Source organism: Psittacula echo (genome assembly GCF_963264785.1).
Source record: "Psittacula echo genome assembly, chromosome: 2".
In the NCBI taxonomy this organism is placed as follows: Eukaryota; Metazoa; Chordata; class Aves; order Psittaciformes; family Psittacidae; genus Psittacula; species Psittacula echo.
This window is the reverse complement of record NC_137737.1, coordinates 24,709,232-24,732,056: the sequence shown is the minus strand read 5'-3', so window position 1 is coordinate 24,732,056 and position 22,825 is coordinate 24,709,232. Positions and strand designations below refer to the sequence as shown.

The following is a 22,825-nucleotide window of genomic DNA, read 5'->3' as shown; positions in this document are numbered from 1 at the left end:
ACAGAAGGAAGAAAAGGAACCCACTGTTCTGAAATACACTGGTGTTATTAGTAATAGATTAAAATGCAATGCATTTTTAAAAATACTATTTCTGTCAAAATACTTACTGATGTTGAATTCTGTCTTCCAAGGAATAGATATTTAATCCAGCAATGCATTTAAGCTAATGACTAATTTCAAGGATGAGAATGCCAAACTACACACACACTTAAAGTTGAGCACAAAATTAATTGAACAAGGTTAAAAGTCCTGCTGGGATGAGATAGTGTGTTAGCTATAGGGACCTGACTCTGCTAGTCTTAGTCATCTTTTTTTTCTGCAGTGAGACACCTGTGAGATTTCATCCCACTCAATACAAGAGTGGTGTATGCTACTTACGTCTTCAATCTAAGAGATGAAATCTTAAGCTCCAGGCATTTTCCCTTAATATTGCATCACACTGACTTCTTTGGGAGCTTAAGTTCCACAGGGAGCATGTCCTTCAAGGACAGCTGCTTTGCAGATGTGGTGGGAGAAAGCCCATCATGGGTGAATTGTCAGGCTTAACTTAGTTAGCACAAGGAGAGAAAGCATGCCTTTAGCCAGCTGCAGTTGAGGTTCTTCCTGTGTTCAAAACTATGACCTAAATCAGGAAGACTAGGGGCCTTAACCCAAGATTTTCCATGCCACAGATGAATGCCTCGAGCAGCAGGCTTCTGAGGGGTTTAGATATTGTTCTGATTCTGAGGTTCTTAGGGTACAGTCTCCCTCTAAACCTGCAGGTCCGAGCTTTTCTGTTTCTTGGGGCAGGCAGTGAGAAGGCAGGCAAGATACCTCAAAAAACCTTCATCAGTCACAAAATACAGTTCTTGCCCAAGTCTGCTGTATTTCTGAGTGTGACATCAGGCCTTTTTGTATCTACTTTCAGGTTGCTCCTATAATTAAAGAAAGGATGATGAAGAAGGGCAGCATGATGCTTGGGTACCAGCCTCATCAGGGCAAAGTCAACTTCTTCCGTCAGGTGGTGATCAGCCCGCAAGTTACTCGAGAGGACATGGACTTCCTGCTGGATGAAATTGAACTGCTTGCTAAGGACTTGTAGCTGTAGCTCCACAGCACCAGGCACTGCTCACATGTGATATTTATGGAGAGAGAATGGCAGCAGCATTCTGGCACTATTTTGTGAAAAGTAGTGAAAAAATTGACATATATTTTGGAAACTATAATTTTACAGAGTGATGTTGAGAGCTTTGCAGGTAGAACACCCATTCCCAGGAAAGTATTTGCTGATGGGGACTGAAAGTGGCTGGAACAGGCTGGTGCTTGCAGCACCCCTGCTGCCATTCTGAGAAGTGTTTCCTCAGGAAGGGAGCACTTCTGAAAATTGTGTCTATGTCCCAGAGAAGGCAGCTATTTATGGTGTGCCTATTCACAGTGTAGCTCAAACTCAGTACATGAGCAATCCTCCTCTGAAGTAACTGTTACGAGTGGATTTAGCTCACTGAGGTTAGAGGTCTGGTTGGTAATCACACTGATAATGCTTGAAATTGTGGACTTACAAGATGAGTACTTCACGGGCTCTAACTAGATGGCTTGCTGAGATTTTCTGCTGTGAGCACAGGCAGACAGTACAATAGAGCTTGGCAGGGTTGTGCAGCTGCCATCCAGGGAGGTTGGCAGGACCCTCCCGCACGAAGCCCCAGGCAACCAATGTTGACCCTGCTTTGAAGAGGTTGAGCTAGATGACCTATTAAGGTCCCTTCCAACCTACAGGATTTTGTGATTCTATGAAATACAATCACTGGGCCCAGTCAGTGTTTGCCAGTGTTTCCCAACCAAAATATCACCCCCACTTTAGCAGAGCTATGAATATTGGAAGAGCACTTAGAAATTCTTAACCTTTTTGTTAACAGGAGTTACCTATCATTTCTGAACTGCTATTCACTTTCCTCTATTTTTAAAGTGTAAAGATTTATATTGCAGCTTTCAGATGCACTTTAAAATTAGAGAAAAAAGAATATTTACCTGAAAGATATGCATGTTGACTATATGTTAAGAACATAGCAAAATTACTTCCTCATCATTGTTTGTATTTTCCTACAGATTTGGGATGACTTGATCTTATGTTATCAGTGTATAATTTATATTTTGATGCTGAAATTAACGTGTTGATGATCAGAGAAGGCCTATCTGTAATTTTACAATATGAGTAGCTTGAACATGGTTTGGTCAATCCTAAATTGCAAAATTAAGTTCTAAACTTTGTGTTAAGATTACAATATACTTTGGATCTGTTTTATTCTATAAAAAGGTCCATTTTATAAAGATAGAAATTTATTCCTTGGGGTGAAGTTCTTGCAGCAAACTAATGGAAATAACTATATCTTGCACCTTGTAGTCAAACCTATTTAACTTTAATGATTTGGTATTTGTTTCTTATTCTGTATCTGAGGTAGCACTGACCAATATGAACCTTTCTACGATGATGTTTTCTGTCCTGCTGAAAGATGCCTTCAAACACAATGCTTTCTTGTTTTCATGTCATATGTTCTACTGGGATCCAGCATTGCATGAAATTCGTACTTCCAATCCCCAGGATGGTGGTGTGGAAAATTTAACAAGGTCATGATAACCAAAAAGGTCATGCTGTCAGAGAAGTAGATAGGAGCAAAAGTCACTCTGCAGCACTTGACAGATGCCTTTAACAGTGTCCTGGAAGTTAATATTCTTGTGCTATTATAGTGATCCACTGGACTTTAACCCAAAACCCATACTGATACTAGTATAAAAATTAGTATCACAATGTGGCCCCAGCCTTTGCACTGTAATACCCACAGATCACTGTATCATTTATTGCCTTATGCATCTGGCTACACCAGCTATCATGATTGGAACTCAATTAAGAGCTGTTGAGCTTATTTAGCCTCCCAGCCAGGCCGGATGGAGTGCAGAGCACACAAGGCGGGCCCTTCCTCCTTCTCCTTTTTGACCTTGAAGTGCAGGACAGAAGACAGCGGCAGGATGTTTTGCTCATGATTCAGATTCTTGGTGAGTACTGGATTTTTTGCTGATTCGTAGGGAGGTATGTCATTTCCCATCAGCTAAGAATTTGGTCCGTGGTATTTTGTGACACCACTACTATATAAAAAAAAGTGTTATTGCCTTGTTTCTCTTTATGTTAGTACATTTCTTTATTTCCAGATACTGTGACACTTACAGCGCATGTCAGGCTGAAGTAACACAATTCCTTGCTGTAGCAGTAGTGGCTATAATATATATAAATGAGAGCAAAATGGAACTTTTTTAATGTTTGCAGAAAATGGGTCTCTGATCAACATGTGCACTGATTTCTTCAAAAGTGTAGGTTAACCTTCCAGTGTGATGCGAGTTCCTTATCTAATCTCCATATATTTTCTATTATATCTGACTTTTTTTGATGTCCCAGGTGTGCTATATAATGGTCTCATGTCAGGACTAATGTCATTTTCTCATAGTTGCCTATTTAGGACCAGTGTGTACAAAATGTCTATTTTGTAGCTGGTGATTTTAATAAAAAGTAAAGTAAATGACACCTGATAAATACAGGCTATGTTTGTCATTTGTCAATCAAAACATGCAGAGATATGTATAAAGAAGGTACCTATAGGCACTAGAGATAGAGAAACAACAGACTGCCAGCACAGTTATAAAATATGAAGCCTATTTAACCCTGCTTCGGAATGTGGTTTACTGGTGTGCTGTGCCCCTATCATCTTTAATAAACATCTTGTATCAAAATATGTCACAACTTATCTTCCTTTCAAGTGGAGAAGCTAAATTTTCTTTGAAGAAGTGGGCATTTTATTTATTTTTTTTTTTGCTTTTCTAGTTAGATAGGATTGGCCCATGGGATCCTTCTAGTTACTGACAAACACCATCTCTCAGGATGCTAGACCAAGTTCTGGAAGTAGTGAGATGCAGGTATAAATCAGTGTAAGCTGATCAATTGGCTGTTTGTTATTTCTAGTGTCTACTTCTAATCTTTTTCAATAGGAAAGGAAGGGAAATATTTAGACAGGAAGGATGCTGAGGCAGGTTTTGCTCTTAGTTGTGTAGATGCATCTTTTGAGAACTTCGGGTATTTTGTACTGAGTCCATATGCAAAATCATTCACACAAATTATCGTGCCTGGATCAGGTCATCTTTGTCTCAGGACTTCTAATAGTATTTTGTGTGATAGATTAACACTAATCAATAGAGTTTTGTTATGTATGATTTTAGTGCTTTTAACTCACATTGATTTAACTGGATTGTGCCCTGGGTTTTATCACTGGGGTCTTTCATTTTAGCACCAGCAGTTTGGCACTCAAAAAAACCCCAGTTTATCTACTCAAGGTTTGTGCCTAGAAATTCAGATTTATCTTTATTTCTGTGAAACTGAATTGAAATTTATTTTCATTTTATCCTTCAATGATGCATTAAGATGCTTTTCAAGTATCATTTGACCCTTAAAGGATGAGACACACCCTTTGAGAAAAGCCTGGTAGAATTGGTAGGGTTACATTCCAGAATGCCAGGTAAGAGCACATAAAAGTCTGTTATGTGCATCAGGCTTCCTCATACACACAGATCACAGCATTAGTTCATGCTCAGATAATCTTTATTTTTAAATCTTCGGGTAGGATTATTTGGCTTACAAAACTATTTTAAATGTTGAATCAGAAGAGAATAATTCAGGAATATGAAATGCTAAGTCTGATTTCTCCTATTATGTCACATACGAGCAATACAACAAACCGAAAGTAAGCTGAAAGTGTCAATTGAGTCCCCCATTTCCAACAGTGCTAAATCTGCTCAGCCTCTCTTCCCTGTTGGCTACTTCCATTGGCTTTCCACGGGAGAATGAAGCATGTTCATCCTGGAAATTGGCTGTAGGTAAGGCCCACTCACACACCTGTCCTCCTTCCTGTGGCATAATTGGTAAATACTGACAAATTGTTTCAGCTTATAAACACTGTGTCTGTTACACTAACTCCTAAATATTGCCACTGTTGTAACAGGGAAATAATGCAATTGCACACATTAATTATGACTTAATTGCACATGCTAATTGCAGGTTAGATGCAATCAAAGCAGCACTGCCTGGCAAATGCACTGTACAAACCACGAGAAACCCTGGTGGAGGGGTTTTCTTTCTTTAAATTGAATCTAGTCTCCCACAATTACATGTTTTTGCTTCAGATGTACAATTAGATGTTATTACTCTAATTTCATAACTACACAATAATCAACCAAAAATTACTTTCAGAAGCAAAACAAAACAAGGAAATTTGCACAACAAGAGGTACAATAAAGAGAACGTCAAAAGTTTCAAGGAAAACACACAGATGGAAACAATGGTCATGCAAATGATTAACCTCTGCTAAATCTCATGTATGTGAATGCGCCATATGGCTGTGCTGCAGGAGTGGAGTAGTGAAGCAGTACCAGTCATGGAGTCATCAAAGGGCTTGTGTATACCTTGACACCTGAGCAATCTGCCCCAAAATAGTATGGTTCATCCACTAATCCTAGACAAGCCCTTTCAGAAGACAGGACACACTTTGTAGTATAGTAACAAGGTTTGTGCCTATCAGGGTAAAGTCTGTTTAAAAGCAGTCTCAATAATAAAAGGGATACTGAAAAGGTAATCTCAAAAGAGTCCAACAGAGATGACCACTTGAAGTCTTAGCAGCACATGTGCAATTAATCACATTTTTAAATTAATTTACAAAAAAACCCCACTAAAATCTTTATTTTTGAAGGATAAAGGCAAACAATAGAAAGCGAAGGACATGGACCCTTAATAGTTTTGTCAAACTGTCAAAGTTTGTTCTGTTTTGATGAAGTAATTTCGTTCTTGTAAGTTATTCAGAAAATGTTAATTTCTACAGAGGTATTTAAAAAAGGAGTGTATGATGAAAGCAACTGCCATGAAATTGCAGAGGCCTGTGGAGATTACATTTGCCTTTGGAACTGTGCAGTCTGTATTGACCTCTGCACCACACTGTTTCCCAAGAAACTTTCACCCAGCTTGTCATTCTGGGAAGTGACTTCTTAAATCTGGCAAGCATTGGCACTGGCATCCTGCTCCTTTCATGCCAAGGTGATAAAGATTTTTACTCTTGCTCTGTTTCTGTGCCCTCTCCCATTCCAGGACAGAGGAAGATACTCAGTTTTTGGCACTATAGGAAAATGTCAGAGTAGCAGAAAGGGGAAGATTGAAAGCTGAAACAAAAGCAGCACTCAGTTTTGCACCTTGAAGTGGCATTTTGCCTTGCCTTTCTCAGCAAATGGATTTGGCTAGATGCTTAGCTGATGATCACTCACTGTTCCTATCAGAACTGTGGCAACACCAAGATCATGACTTCACTGTGCCCTGGACAGTGTGTTTGGCCTTGGGAAACTAAATAAGACAAAGGGTGGGAGAAAGAAATGTAAGTTGTACTGTTTTACAAAAGAATTATCCACAAAGGGCTTAAAACTTCTATTTTTTGTGAAAACTTACACTCTGGTTTATAAAAAAACTGTTGAAAGAGTCACTACTAGGAGACAGCAGTGAATGAAAAAGAGACATACTGTTCAGAGGGCTTAGCAGAGAGAGATGGTGCTAACCAGAGACCTTTCTGGAAAAAAACATTTTCTGGACTGGACTGCTGCAGTATTTGATGTGGTGTTGTTTGAGGAAACCTACATAAGATGGGAAGCAGGACAGAAAAGTACAAGGCAAGTAGGTCTAGCTAGTGAAAGATGAAAACAAGTGCTGGTGAAAAGAAGATACCACTCAAATGCTGGTATTGATTCTGAGCTACTCCAGCTTCATACTAACATCACTAACCATTTCAGAAAGATCAGACATAAGTTTATGAAATTTGCTGAGGAAGCTATGTTGGGAGTTTTAGATACTCAGTCAAAAAAAGTGCAAAATCTCTGGGGACTTGTAAAACGCTGCAAAAACTTTTTGGTTAGAGGTGGGATGTACTAATCGCTTGGGAAACAGAAAATTGTGGGGATACGGATAACGATGGCATAATTAGCAGTGTATGAGCTAAACCTAAATGCCATATAAATAAAGTCAGCCAGCCAAAAAAATTTGATGGCAAATATTAAAGCAGATCTAGCCTCTTATCTGGATCATAGTACCAAGAAAACCCTAGTTTAGCAGCAGACTCGGTGGCTGGTGCAGGCCTCTGTCCCCCAGTTCTGTTGCTTCAAGCTGTGCGCAGCGAACAGTGAGAATACTAGTTAGTGTTACAGAGCCAAAGAGTAGCACTGCCTTGTCGTGTGCTCCGTCTACTGGTATGTCCTCTGGTAACCAATCTGTGCCAAACATAGGATGTCTCTCCTGGATGTCTCATATGTGGCAGAGGAGGGAATTTGAACTAAAACATCTTAGGATTTTTCAGACAAAAATGCTTTGTCAGAAAATGTTTTGTTTTAAGCAGTCTTCCTGTGAAAACATTGGTTTTCAATGGACTTTAGGGAAATGCATGCAAACCTGTGATCATTTCTTGTCGTCTTGCCTAATAGTGACGGGAATATGTTTCTGTGCGATGTAACCCATGACGACACTGCGTATTTGGAGCTTCCAAGCTGAGCAGTGGGTAGCTCAGGGTGCCAGGAAAAATGAGCCTCTCAGCAGAGCAGCAATACCTTAAGTTTGCTCTTTACCAAGGTTAAAAATGGAGCCAGGTGCATGCAAGACATTTTTAAGCTGTATGACCTCAGAGTGCTGAGTTTCCAGGCTTGAATACATTCTGAAGCAATCTAAATGCCTGTTTTTTAAATATTTTCCTTTCCATAAGAAATATGGATGTTCTGTGGTGAGTTGTAAAAGGAGGATGTCCTGCCCCCATGCCCCAGCACATTTTGGAATTTCCCATTGAACTAGATTTCCAGCTTCTTCATCACCCTGAACACAGACCTTTTGGAGACACAAACAACACAGAACTGCAACCCCTGCAAGAAAGGATCTTAAGATGTCACCAAAATGCTAGGACCTCCATTCTGTTACAGGATCAGTTATACCAGAGAACTGGTGTCTAACCTTTGTCTAGTCATGCTGGACATCCTTCAGCCTTCCCATAAGGTTTTCTTAATGAATTATCTAGATGTTCTCTGCTGTGCTTGATCTATCCACCACAATTAGGTCCAACACATTTTTCCTCTTTGCAGCTTCTCAATGTTCAAAGATTATTATCTTATTGCCCCTCAATTATCTTCTTTTGTAGTCCTGCATTGCAGTAATTGCTCCCACATTTCCTCAGAGACCATGTTTGAAAGTCATCTTATTATTCTGCTGCCCAAAACAAAACAGAGCAGCTCTGCTGCCCAAAACAAGACAGAGTAAGGCAGAGCCTTACCAGGTTTTAAAAGAGAGGCAGGCTCACTTTGTACATCTCTCAGCAACCACTGCTGTTTATGCATCACAGTGTGGTGATCACCCTCTTTTATAACAGGAAGACACTATTTTGACTCTTGTCAGGTTTGTGATCCGCTCTGAGCACTACAGCTTCTTCGGCCAACTGCTCTACATCTATTTTCCCCATTAGATAGCTAAATGCTTAATTACTCCTTTGTAAGTGTTCCCACTAAAAAGGATCATGTTTTTTCAAAACAGTCATTCAGTCTGTCAGGAACAATTTGTATTGTCAGTCCATCTTGCAGCACACTTGCAGCCTCTCACAGCATGATACAATTTTCAGATTAAATAAACACCTATTTTTTTGTCCATCACCTAGGCTGTTATTTAAAATACTGAATAGGAGCTAGGCTCAGGTTGCTATGGAACACACTCAATGCCTCCTAGGGATCTACATCGTAACTGTTATCTCTTTCAAGCCAGCTTTGCAGCCTCTCTATACTTGAATTTAGGCAATATTTCCCTAGTTTGCTAACAAGAATATCACTTGAGGTGATGTCAAAAGCCTTTCTAAGCTCAAGACACATTATATGTACTGTATCTATCTTCTCAATTTTATAAGAGGTACTACTCTGTATGAAAAAATAACCAACAACAATGGTGAGTCCATGTTGACTCCTACCCTCTTCTCATTGTTTTCTGGTTGCCTTCAAATAGTTGAAGGGTGCTGAAAGGCCTGTCTGGGACACATGACTGATTGACTGCAGGCAAATAGGGGTCTAGGAAGGGGAAGATGAGGGAGCATCAAAGTCTTGCCTTGATACAGAACCATGATGTGGCTGGGATGTGAATTTAGACTTGGGGCTGAACACATACTCCCATTTTATGCAGGAGAGTAGTCAAAGACAAGCACAAGTGGATCTGAGATTCTGAGGCTAATTTCATTCAGACCAGTCAGGCTGAAACAATATAATACACTAAGTGTTTTCCACTTTTTTCTTATCCCATGCTAGTTTGAGAATTAATCTTTTATTGTCTGATTGTAGCTAGAGAGAAAATTAATACAACCAAACAAGTACTAAACATTTTGTCCTTTCCAGCTATCTTTTTTTTTCTCTCCCATATTTTTCTTCATAAAGAATACCCTTAGTATTTAGTTTGCTGGGTTTCTTTAGACCTGGAAGACAAAGACATTGCTCTGGGCTTGGATTATTGAGCCTGATGAGGCAATCATGTAGGAGATACTTGCATAAGACATTTTCAAAGAAGAGCTCCTCCCCCTGCCCAGTTAGGAGCCCTTCCCGCATAATTATTGTCTTAATGAAAGCACTCACAATACTTATAATTTAATTTTAGTTACTCCTGCTAGACAATTACAGCAAGTATTTAAAAATGCAGTTATTGCCATGAAGTATAGCAAAATAGTCACAAGCATATGCAAGATATTCATCACAGCATTTGATTTCCTTAAGTTAATAATTTTATTATTGCCAAGATGTGTGGTTCAGGCAAGAAATGTGTTGCTATGATGGTGAGTCATTTGTTCTTTGGCATTCATGCAATCCAATTGCTAACGCATTGGCTACACGTACAGAAAAGGAGATGAAAAAAGATTAACAAACATCATCATTTGACCTGTCTGACCCTGTATCCAAAGATTAGTTCATGCATTTGTTCCTGAAATACATCTCCATCTCCTCTTGAAGCTAATATGCTTGATCTTGCACAGTGGGCAAGTAGTGCAAAAATATAGAGCATCAGCCTCGCCAACCCACAAGGCAATCAAGACTCACCAAGGATTGTTAAGATGCCCATTGGAAAAATGGAAGGTAAAAATTTCTTTCTAAAAATCTATTGTATTTCTTGGTAGGATTTTTAAGCCAAATACTTTGTATCATTAGCACTATGGTGAAGACATGAAAAGAACATCCAGCCTTTAAGCTAGTCTAAGAGCACTCACCATATATTGGTGGAAAAAGCACATTGTCCATATTAAAGATCTGCCTACGCTCCGTAGACATAATAGGTCAAATTGCTGAAGTCACACCTATTGACTTCAGCAGTGCTACAGTGGGGTAGAAGGATGGTCTTAATGAGAGCCCATGAGAGCACAAGGAGAAGGCTTCATCTCCCCAAGCTTCAGCTCCCTGACTCTTCACTGCCAGTGTTCAGGCTCCCTCACGGCTCCCTGCACAGCCCTGCTTCCACCACGGAAGGGCCTGCCCTGCCATAGGAGCCAATGTTAGGCCAACCTGCTAGAAGATGATGAAGATGTGGTGAGACTCTGCTGCATCACTCCCTCACTCTCTGTTTTTTCTGAGAATGTTCTGCATTGAAAAGCTAACCTTCTGCCAAAATGTTTTCCTCTAGAGCTAATAAAACCAAATTAGACTCTTCCCCAAATCAGGAATCAATTTTGTCTGGTTGTGTGTCACGGATATAATAAACAATTTATATTTGAGCAAAGGCTGTGTTTAAGTATGGCTGAATCCTGTTTGGTTTACTGTGATTAACTTAAACAATTTATAAATGGATGAAGTAAATTAATTTAAATTCTTCCTCCCATTTCCTATGACTTTGTTAAGATTAGGTTCTTAAAGCAACCATTCCAGAAATTATTTCAAGACAAGCAAATAAATGTTAACATTCCTACATTAAAATTGCCTTTTCCCCCTCCCCTTATTTAATAAGGCTTGCATGTCCTTTCCAGAATTACTTAGACTAAACAACCTGCTGCTTGATGGGAAATATCCTTAATGCCTTAAAATATAGGTCCGTTTTGCTATGCCATTCAAAGCATTGCAAGAAAACTTTCAGTCTAATCCTCTGCAAGTTGCTTCTGCAAACTCCTCCTCAGTGGTGAGGCTGAAGTGCAGGTGATGTCATGTTACAGAAATACTGTTCTTGCTTCACGCGTGGGGATTAGATGAGCAAAAGGGGTTGCAGCCAAAGCTCATGAGCAAATCTGTGTAAAAGTGTACAAGGCTTAACAACTGGAAAATTAAAAGTCTTATTATTTATATCCTGTTCCAAACCTTTTTAGCTAATTATAATTATGGCCTACTTGCTTCTGCCTCCAGGAGCACTCCAGGATAGTGTATGGAAAACGAATATATCAGCTGAAGAGAATTGGTACCCTGGCTTTAATTTCATCACTTTTCCAGAATTAGAGCTGGATTCAAGTATCAGCAGTTATCATCTTTCACTTGCTAAGTGCCTCTTTTATGGATGAGCCACTCCTGAATGCACTGCCTGTGAACCCATGTGCTGCAAGTTACAATTTGGTGGCAACACCCGCATAGCTGTTTTTCTTAGTGATGTGAGCAGATGGGCTTTGTGTTTTCTTCTGCTGGATCCTTTCTCTGACAGTCTTTAGCTCAGTTTTGTTGGATCAAAGATGAAACACTGTTTTTGACATTCCAGGCATTCATATACCCTGTACGAAATGCTTTGCTCTTTCAAAAAAATAGTGTTTTACTTTAAATGATTCATAGACAATCATTGCAATGAGGCACCGAAAAACTCCAGAGTAGGCTTTGTATTTTCATCTCAATCTCTGAAGCAAGAACCCTTGCCACTTCTGAGTCTGGGGCGGCAATGCTTATATGTTGCCACATGATGTAATCCCTATTTAATATCAATATTTTTTATAATCTTGGTTTACTGGGTACTCATAGTATAGACAGCCTTGCAAGATGAGTGCAGAGATCCTCTCAGCAATCACATAAATCTATGAGGAAGTCAGCCTTTAAGTGCTAAACATTTGCAGCCACAGACAGATGTTTATCTCAGGAGAAGTTTATACTGTCTTCTATTTGAGAACTAGAAAGACAGTTTTCACTTCAAGCAAAAGCAGAAATTAGATGTAATCAATATATTCTGTAAAACATTTTTTAACATTGAATGGTCTCCTGCAAGGTTGAAACATGAAGACCCTCACATATTTCTAGCAGAAGGAAGTCTATTTCTGGAGCTCTTTGTGCAAGACAGAAAGCACTGGGTTTGGGCTTTGTTGGAGCGGAGTGAGGAGCTCCACTTCTGTAGCTCACCATACAGCTCTGATGCAGGTCTTGTTCTGAAACACAAATACAGTGAGTTGCTTTCATGAAAGGAAGACCAGCGCCTTGATCCAAAAGAGGAGGAAGGAGGGAGGGCACAGGGAGAGAGCACTGCACAGTCCCCATTCAGGCACCTGAAGGTACGTGGGAAGAGAAGTAGCAGGGAGGGAAAGGCAGCAGCCTGGGATTGAAGCCACAGATGGGTGAAAAAAGAGAGCAAGGTTAATTGCTTTTTGTTCCTTCTTTCACAGGTATGCCTTGCTGCAGCAGAGGAGGAAGAGCGGAAGTGTTTTCAGCTGTGAGTAGTCCCTCCTGTGACAAACAAGAGATGGCTAACTGGGGAAGAAACTCCAGGGATCTTTGCTCTACCTGCTTTCAAGTGGCACCACGTTTGTGAAATGGCCATGTCAGCAGTGGGATTTTAATCATGCCGACTTGATCAGGTGACCATTAGATTTTTTAAGCATTTAACAAAGTGGATGAGACTCTCTGAAGAGATTGGTTTATCACCATTATAACTGAGCAAATAATTCACATCAGATGACTTGCCTTTTGCCTTTGCCTTTTCATGAAGTGATTAGATGATGCTCAAAGCATTCATTAGTTGAGTTTTAATTCTCTTTCCTGGGCTTGGTCCATCCAGGTGCCTCACAATTTTGGCCATATTTAAACGAACCGCTGACATTCCCCTTAGCTTTCAGCCCATGAGAAAGGCTTTTTGGTTGATAGAGGTCAAAAATATGTGGGAGCTGCCAGTAGGTCAAGACACAGTGAAGAAACAGGGTCCAGACATCCAGGCTGAGACACCATGGGCTCAGGCCAACTGGATCTTGAGGGTCATGCTGGGAAATGTAACCCAGCAGGACACAGGTGACTTAAAAAAACCCAAACCTCAAAATCCTGCAGTGAGTTGCAGCATTTATACCGACCCAGGATGAGACTAGAATTTTTAGCACTCTCCCAGAAAAAGTCTTCTGAACACGCACATGGTGTGCACCGACTTGCATGAATGTTTGCCAAGTAATAAGCAGCATGAACGCAGCCAAACTGCATTCAGGAACAAGCAGACAGTCTGGAAGAGAACTCACTCCGTCTTATTTGTGGGTGGAGGGAAAAATTGCCCTAGGCAGAGCTTTATTAAAAATGAAATGGCAAAAAAAAAAAAAAAAAAAAAAAAGAAGAGAAAAAGGCAAGAAAAGCAGGAAAAGCAAGCAGAAGAGAGAGAAAGAGCTAAGCATCAGGAAATAAATTAATCAATGTTCCTCTCGAAGCCAAGGAAGCCCTTGGGTCCCAGCACAGCTGGCTTGACAAGATGACTATGTTGCAGGTGCTCTACATGTGGCTCATTTTGTTTCCAGGAGCATTCAGAATAACAGTGTCTTAATACCTTTCTTTTTCTTTTTCTCTCCCCAGGGAGCTGGGTCATGATTTTTTCTTCTTCTGTTATTTATGTCTACCCCAGTAGCAGTTGAGAATACCATAAAAGGGGGTGAAATCCCATTGTGCTGGGAATTATGTGGATGGTTAGCACAGAGACAGGTTGTGCCAGGAAACTTTGCCATCCGGTTTAGACCATTGCATGGTTTAGTAGCTCACCCAAGGATTGCCTTCTGCACTGCACAGCTGGAATGGTACACTTGCTGTGTACCATGTCAATAAAAGGCTGATTGACATGCTAATAAAGAGCTGCTTACAGAAGGATGTTAAATACCATATTTAGGCTAAGAATGATGGACAAAATTGAAAGAAAAAATATTTGAAAGGATATAGTGTACTTTATTTCAAGGATATTGTGTACTTCAAGACTGCAAGGTCTGTGAAGTTCATCTCCTACATTTTCTTAATACATTTTATATTTGGTTTTGCAACACTAGTTTGCTTTGTTATGCCAAAGGACTTAAACTTTAAGCCAGTGTAAATGGGATGTCAGGGCTTGAAGATCTTTGCCCCACGTGATCCCCATGTGGCCAGTGGTGGGGACTGGTGAGGGGTGGCCAGTGCCACCAGTGCACCAGCAAATGCTGGGGCTGACCACAGTGATGCTAGGTTTGCCTAGGGTCTGGAGGTCCCTGCCAAGCTCAGTTATCTGTGATTCTGCTCAACTCACGAATGAAGACACCTGGGTGCTGGTTTTGGGGAATCCATACATGAAAGTTAAGGAGATATTAATTGCAGTCAAGCATAAACTCTGGTGGAGGTTTTGGCACCAAAATACAACCCCTGAAAAAAATGGTAATGCCTGGAGAGTCTCAGATGCCTACATCATGTATTCCATGGGAGGGGTGTCACTTTAAAAAGATGAAAGCTCTGAGTGGACAGCAGTATCTGTAAGGCTACTTAAGGCATATAAATCATACACTTCTCAGTTACACAGATTTAGTGGGCTGTCTTCTGGCTCACTTTAATATCAGCAACAAAATGACTCAGCTTTAACTACAGCCTTACCATAGATGCATTCAGGTTGGAAAAGATCTTTAAGATCATGGAGTCCAACCATTAACCTAACACTGCCAAGTCCACCACTAAACGATGTCCTTAAGTGCCATGCCTACAGCGAGAACTGAGGAACCTAAAAGTACGAGCTCATCATCTGTGAATTCTCTTCTCCCTTCCCCTTTCCCCCGGAGACTTGTGGAGGTTTTACAGCACAGGGGCTAATGGGCCAGCAAGTCTGGGTATCTGCTAGTGCTGTTCTGCTGGAGGGCAGGATGGAGAGTGGGGGAAGGAGTCATCAGCAAAAGACACATGGAAAAGCCAGTGGACACACTGATCATGACATTCAGGCCTCTGGTGGGAAGGAATGGGCCTGAATCATTTTAAGACAGGGTTCATTTTAGGAAGAGTCTTCTTCCTATTCTGGATGTTCCAGAGATGAAGGACAAACTGGAGTCTGTGTTATTTTATTTGCTCCAATAAACATTTGCTTTACACAAAACAAAACAGACCAAAACCCCCCAAACAGTTTACAAAGCAAGTTAAGTGCTTGAAACTTTCAATATACAAGAGTATATATTGTTCACATTCCTATTTCATACATGATGTACAGGTGAAATATTCCTTAAAAGAATAAAATTGTCCTTTACATGTAGTTGTACAAAACCCCCATAAAATGTCAGTATTGTCAGGAACTACCGGACACCATGCCTTGACCTTCAGCATCGATGAAGGAAGAGAAACGGGCTGCAGTCCGGGCAGCCGAGGTGCATGGCTAGAGGGCAGTGGACCCCACTCCTGCAGCCCCTGCCCACAGCTCTTGCCCCTGCCCGCCCTTCACTATTTCTATCAAAAACATCCCCCCCTATAAAATTTGACATAATATCCTCTGAATTCCACTGTAGTTGTTGAGGTTTTGCCCTGCTCTGCTTAAATATTTCTGAGTAGTTTGGTTAAAATGAAAGGAAAAGAAAAAAGCAGATACAAAACCATTTCAAATAAAATATTTGTCAACATAAACCTTAACTCCTATTTGAATAAGTATGATTCCTATTGACTTACACAGCAATGTCTTCTAGAGAAATATCACTGTTTGTGTTTAATAAATTACACCAGCTACATCTGTAGAGGGCTGGTTTGCGCTGGCTGAATTTCTAATTTCCAAGGCCTGCTTACATGCTGTAGGGAAGAATAATGTGGAAAAATCATTGCAAAACTCCTGAAGACAAAACTATTAGCACTTATTAAACACACTGCTGTCCTTTATATAGGCCAAATGTGATGTCAACTGCCTTAAACATTTTGGAGAACTGAAAGAATGCAAGCAGTGTCTGAGAGATGCTTTTGGAATGAATTGTCTTTCTTGGGTTTTTGGTTTGTTTCTCTTAACTGCTGAGTTGCCCTACATGCAAGCAGTGCTGACAGCAGGATATGCCATTAACCTAATGCCATGGAGCTTTCCCCTCCCTCTGAGGTCCTTCTGCAAAAATAAAAGGCACTGGCCATTTTCTTTACTTTTCTCTAGAAAACACAGAGGACACTCAGACTGTGAAGTGTCAAGCAATTAGACATGATGTATAGGGAAAAAAATGTTTGTTCTTACAGCAATACAATCAAGGTAAAAGGAATGGGAAAAAAAAAATAGTACTGCCTGCACTCAGAAAGCACAGAAAATATAAAACATCTGCTTGGATTCCTGGCCTTGTCTTGTTCTGTATGGTTTGGGGGTGGGGATGGGAGGAGGGAAAAATTCATCCTGCTGATGTTTTGCAATCTGCTTGCAAGCAGCTTGAGTTCAAAGCAATAAACATGTAACATTAATGACCTCTGTATCAAAACAGATATCAAAACAGTTTTGGGAGGGATCACAATTCTGTGCACTCCCGTTCTGGGACACTGAGGATGTTGGGGTTAAGGAGAGAGGGTGAAGGCATGCCTGAACTTCCAAGATGTGCTGCAGACTGGACCATGTAGCTACGACTGCAAAGCCAAACTGGTCTGTCCTATGTGAGACTGCTCCTGCAACTGTGAACTGAAGGCCCACAGCTGGTTACTGCACATGCTTTGAAAGCCACCTTCTTATTGCATATTATTCCTATCTTTTGGCAGAGCGCTTAGTGCACAATTGCTGGTGTTGTGCTATGCCAGTCTCCCCAGGCTCTAAGCGGAGGGATCTCTAACACACTGGTAATTTCCTGGAAGCACTTGTTTTTGTTTTAACTTTTTTTTTCAGAGCATGGCTGTTTATAGATATATAGATAGATATATATATACATACACACATTTTATATATATATGTATATATATAAATAGCATTTTCATAGTTATATACAGGCATTAATAAAGTGCATAATGTTATTAGCTATTTTCAAATCCCATTTCCTAAGGAAGTGCTAATATACATAGCTCCTCCTATGACATGATGCTGGCAGCCAGTGCTAGGGTATGACACCTACTCCCGGCTTTTAATTCCCATGAATACGTCTCCCTGTCCAGAGCCAGAGCCTACAGGGAGTAGTGACAGCCTCAGTCCTCCAGGAAGTAAGTCAAGTTAGCGACTGAGACTTCTTCCTTTGCCAAGGTGAATGCATCTAGGAGTGATTTCCCTCCGTTTCGGAGCTCTCAGGTGCACACTACTTGGCAGTGGTCACGGAGCCATCTTCAGGGATCTTCTCCTCTGAACAGCTTCTTCCTGAGAGCTTGTCATGATGCTTGAACTCACTGAAGCGTTCTGCAACACACTGCGCCGTGAGCCGGGCCTCGGGGTCATGGTCCCAGCACTCAATAAGAGTTTCACACACCATCTGTATGCCCTGCAGAGAGCACAGAGAGAGCAGCCATGATAGGGCCAGGTACTGCCAAAGCCCATGTGTGTTAGTTGTGTTAGTGTCCTCTGAAGTTCAGGGCATTATACATGTGTGCCCTGGAAGTGTTTTATAGGCTCTGCTGCTACATATATGGGGGCATGCTTTTCTTGGGTTTTTTTCAAAGAAACCCTACTACAGTATTTTCAGCACTTCAGTTGGTACCAAATGTACATTCTGATAATTTATAACAAGAACAATGATGCTCTGGACTGATGCTACAGAATCAAGTAGTTTTGGGTTTTTTTAATAAATATGATCAGAATTCTTGGATAACGTGACTTCCCACTTAATCCATGCCTTTGTGTGTGTGAATTCTGTTTGAGTTTTTCAAAAGAAATTCTGCTTGTCAGCAATATTGAACCCTACATAATCCCTTTATGAAATTCTTGCAGACTAAGTCTATGTGCAAATATGGGCCACAGTCCCACAAACACTTACACACGTCACTCACAGATGTAACTATTTAACCTTCGTTTCAATACTGATGCATATGTTTACAGGAGCAAAACACAGTTGCATCTCTGTAATGCATTTTATAAACATGAGGTATTTGCCAGGAAATTGTGTGCTTTGCTTTATGACACTAAAAGCTCATTAAGTAGGACTTATCTAAAACATCCCATTTAAAAAAAATAACATTCCAGAAGACTGCATTAATTGGATAGTTTACCTAATTGGTGATGTTGACTGATGTCAATGTTAATAGCGGAACATTATTGTCTGTGTACAAATAACATTAGCTTTCTGCTGACATTGAAATTACAAGCAGTAAATTAAATTAAATATTAAACATTAACTTGAAATCAGCAGTGCAACAAATCTCATTGGGGGGGGGGAAGGGAAATTGTAATATGTAAATCCATTCCAGAATTTCACCACAATGAACAATGAGTTCATTATAAAAACACGACTGCAGAAGAAGGAAATGAATATGGAAGAGCCATTACAGTAAGGTCAACTTCTATGGAGCTTAAAGCAGATCCTCAGCTGCTGTAAACTGTCACAGCCCTGCGGAAGCCAATGCATCACTGCATTTTAGACAGCACAACGTGAAACCCTGAAGGGATTTAGATGAAGGGTATTAAATCCACTTTCATTAAATATCTTGCGAGTGTGTTATCAAGCATCCATTTCCTGCCTTAGACTTTTAGCTGAACCCTCTTGGAGCCAGTTCTGCCCATCCTGGTGACACACAAGCAGAGATGCATGGTCCTCCCAGTTGGTGGGTGCCCTGTACTGGAGGCAGAGTGAGGTCTGGGTTTTACACGGGGAAGAAATCTGAAGTTGAAGGCAGGACACTTAGGTCCCAATCTGCAATCATTTTGTTTGCTATGTAAACCCAAAGGCGATGAAGTTTAGCTCTACTCCTGTACCTCGAGCACACACTCAGGCTTGCTGCTATGAGAGCAGCCATGGTGCCTGAGCCCAGCACTTCCCTATGCAGGCACTCTGGGCATGCTGACACACCTACACCTGCTGCTACAACTGGCTGTGCGTGAAATGAACTCCTGGACACTTCTCTGCAAGGCCTAACCAGTGGTACTGCCCACTTTTACTGCCACATAATGCAGTGCCACACTGCAGTGGGGCTCTGTCCTGAGTGCAGACAACTCTCTGGCCCACCTAAACTGCTCCAGGCCTGCTTAGGTGCCAATGACTTGTGCTTTTAGGGGCCTTCATCACCTTCTATTACATGCAGGTTACCTGGCTCTTCAAATGCAGAAAAGAAATATTTGCTGATCACTTCTGCCTTTGCATTAGTGTATGCAGTATCTTTCATATCCAGCAACAGATTGGTACTAAGTTAGATTTTCCTTTGCTCTTGAGAAAACTGATTATCCTCAGGTTTGCTGTCCAGAGATCTTCCTATTGATCTTCTGTTTCCCTAAGCAGTTATCTACCCTTCTTTTCTTTAATTTTTCTCATGTGAGACCATGTCTTTCGAATATCCTGAGAAATGTTCTCACACTGTTCCTAATTTTAAACATTTTCTATTATTTTATTTTATTTTTCTTTCAAATGAATATGCTCAAGATTCCTTTCTGCTTTGCTAATTGGGCTCTTCTAAACTACCACATATGGATTACTAGTTTAGACTTCATTTTTCCTTTGTGGAAAACAAACAACCGCAGTCAACTCATGATTCATTTTACTAGGTCATCCAGAATTTTTATAAAACTTCTGCAAGTAGTTCTTTTCTATCAAGATGAGCACTTGTATAACCTCTCCTTCCCAGCTCAACTTGTTAGAAGATAGTTGGCTCCTAATAAGATCTATGGCTCCTGAAAACGTAAAGAGATTTTTAGTGCTGCTAATATCAGATATCCACCTGTCCCTCAAAATACAGCTTTCCTCCCCAGTTAAAAGCCATTCCTCAATAACCCTACTTATCACAGATGATTACATAAGGAGGAAGTGCCTGTGGTCCAGGAAGGGGCTGCACTCTGCTATAGTCATCAGGTGGCAGATGCACTGTTCTTGTTTGGAAAGATGATTGATTTTGGCCCCCCACTTGGCCTTCCTTAAGTAGGTGTTAGACTATGATTTTAACATCTCAACTGAAAGAAAAAGGGGGTGTTGCATTACTCCTGATGGAAATACTAGCTGATCTTGTCTTCCTGGGCTTTTATAAATGTTCACAATGTCTTTTGTCTGTAAGGACCACTCAACATATTTCGCTGAAAAGTGGAACAACGAAGCCTTGCTTCTTCTCTGATACAATTCTCATTTTATCTCTGCTGATAAAACAGCTTATAGCAAAGGTGAAGAAATGCATGCCTTTGGCATGTTTCCATTCAGTTTCATCTACTGAGAAACCTACTATCGCCTAGGAAGTGCAACCATGGTGTCCATGAATGGGGAAAAGCTGGCAGAGTGCTTCATGACTTGCAAGGGAAACAGACTGCAAATGTGCAACCTGAATAAAACCAGACTGGCTTGCTGAAGACTCATTTCTTATTTTCTTAAACTTGTCAACAGCTGGGATACAACTATGACTGATCTCCATGATAAAGTACTGAAATTTGTTTTCTCTGCTGAAGGGGCCCATGTGCGAAGTTGTTCTTTTTGACCTTTCAGAGCCTGCACACAGTGTGCTATAAAGCCCTAATTACTCTGTGGCTGTCTGGATGATTGTCAGATCTCAGGTTTTCAATCTTTTTGTTTTGATCGCTTTTAGATTGCACTGGTGGGCAGCAGAAATCCTAGGGCTTGGGGGTAGGTGTGATGCAGAGCACTGTGGTGTCTTAACCACTGCTGCACCAGTGTCACCATGTGATAGAGCTCTAATCTGTGCAAAAGAGATGTCCAGCCTGCTGAGCAGGGCACTGATCTAAGGCTCAGACTTCTGGAAGCAGTCAAATGTACAGTGCAGCTCCCGGCTGCTCACATGTGATGTTCTTACCTGATGGTGAAGCCAGGAGCTGGGGATCTCAGGTCGCCCTCTGTCTCTTAGGACACTGTCCTTCATGCTTTCCACGCAGGGGTGTTCTCGCACTTTAGAGCCGAATGGGGGCTCATACTCTTTCACTTCTGCCAAGAAAATAAGCAAACACAAGGGTATTCAGCTACACTGCACTGATGCCAAGTGTGAAGGGAGCTGGCTGTTCTCTGGAGGAGTAGGAGCTACTGATTAGTCGCTCAAGTGCTACTGTTCTGCTTGACCAGCTCCAAACAAAGAAAAGCCAGTTGGCATTTTCAAAAATGTTTCAGATGTGTTTCTCCCACATGCTCCCTCCCTGCCCTTTTCTTTCCTAGACAACTAAACAATTTTCATTCAAACCCTTTAGTACATAATCATATTAGCAACAGTCAGAGCAGCAGCATAACCTATAATGATTTGCAAGACTTTCAATCTGTGCTGAGACAAAACACACAGGAGCTTCAAGGTGAGTTTTGCTTGAGCCAGGCTTGCAAGAATTAGCTGCCCCTAGGTCCCCCGGAGTTCACACACACTTACCAGGTACAATATAAACTGAAATCTATCTAGGTCATGATAGATGTTAATGTGCCAGATTGCTAGGATGAAATAGTTGCTTGAAAAGGACAAAGATACAATGAAGAGCAGTGCTGGAAGCTGCCATGCTGCCCTTGTTTATCACTGAGCTGTGTTCATTTATAGAAAGTAGTAGTCTGCTCTTATTTTAGGCCTCTTTCCCAAAATGGGTCAGTTTTGGCCCATGATGTAGGGGCACGGCTTCCTGAAGGGGCTGCTGCCATTCTAGTTTTTGTTTGCATGTTGCATATTTTCTTCACTTTTCTTTGGAGAGAGAAAGGAAGAGGCTGACATATGGGACCTTTGGAGAAAACTCAAGAAATCTCTGAGAGCGGAAATATTATAGCAGATGCTGACACTGTAGAAAATGCTGTGGTTTCTTTGGGAACAGATGGAGACTTTACTTGCAGGCCTAATGACTTGCTAGTACCAGATAAAGATTTATGAAGCTGGCTTGTTCTGCTGCCTCCTATTTCTTTCTAGGAATAAATTGAGGGCAAGAAAAACTGAAGTGTAATCTACAAGGCAGTCTGGGGAATGCATGTGAGTGCCCAGAAGATGTGTGAAGAGAGATGAATGAGATGGGAGACACAGTACTGTTATGTAATGTTACAACCAAACTTCAAATGCAGTGTCCAAAGCTGCTCACTACTCTCAAGGGGCGTTTTACGGTAAAAAAAAGCTCTGAGAAGGGTGATAATAATGATTAAAGGCCCATAAAATATGGGAAGAAACTCTAAAGCTTGGCTTTGTTTACTTCAGAGGGAAAGGAAAGAAGGTGTCATATGATAAAGTAACGAAAATAACTAATGATCAAGATGACATAGGTCAGATTTTTCTGACATGTCTCATGATAAAAACAAGATAGTATGGAACATAACTAAAAGGTGGACTTTTCTCTAAAGTCTTAGAGTTAGGCTATAATTCTGATTTCTGTGCAATGGCCATGGGATGAAGACTTTATCAGGCTACAGAAAAAAAATTCCTAATGCTTAAAAAGAATAGCCAAGTTTCTATAACAAACATTTTGGAAAGGATATTCAGCTTTGTGCTTCACACATTCAGTGTTTAGAGATCCAGCTGCAAACAACTGTGTGTAGTGCAACAGATCACC

At 40.8% G+C, this 22,825-nt stretch overlaps 2 protein-coding genes across 2 annotated transcripts in view; one reads left to right on the top strand and one right to left on the bottom strand.

Moving 5' to 3' along the window:
• The window catches only part of GADL1 (glutamate decarboxylase like 1), a 73,623-nt gene extending 71,781 nt beyond the window's left edge, over positions 1 to 1,842 (top strand). The window contains exon 14 of the mRNA XM_080609869.1: positions 908 to 1,842. Within this exon, the coding sequence (XP_080465995.1) occupies positions 908 to 1,081 (174 nt within the window). The 3' untranslated portion in view covers positions 1,082 to 1,842. The remainder of the gene's footprint in view (positions 1 to 907) is intronic.
• Positions 1,843 to 16,654: 14,812 nt separating this feature from the next.
• Positions 16,655 to 22,825, bottom strand: part of TGFBR2 (transforming growth factor beta receptor 2) — a 56,427-nt gene continuing 50,256 nt past the window's right edge. Inside the window, exons 6-7 of the mRNA XM_080610915.1 lie at positions 21,121 to 21,248; positions 16,655 to 17,663 (exon numbers count right to left, since the gene is read on the bottom strand). Of these exons, the coding sequence (XP_080467041.1) occupies positions 17,484 to 17,663; positions 21,121 to 21,248 (308 nt within the window). The 3' untranslated portion in view covers positions 16,655 to 17,483. The remainder of the gene's footprint in view (positions 17,664 to 21,120; positions 21,249 to 22,825) is intronic.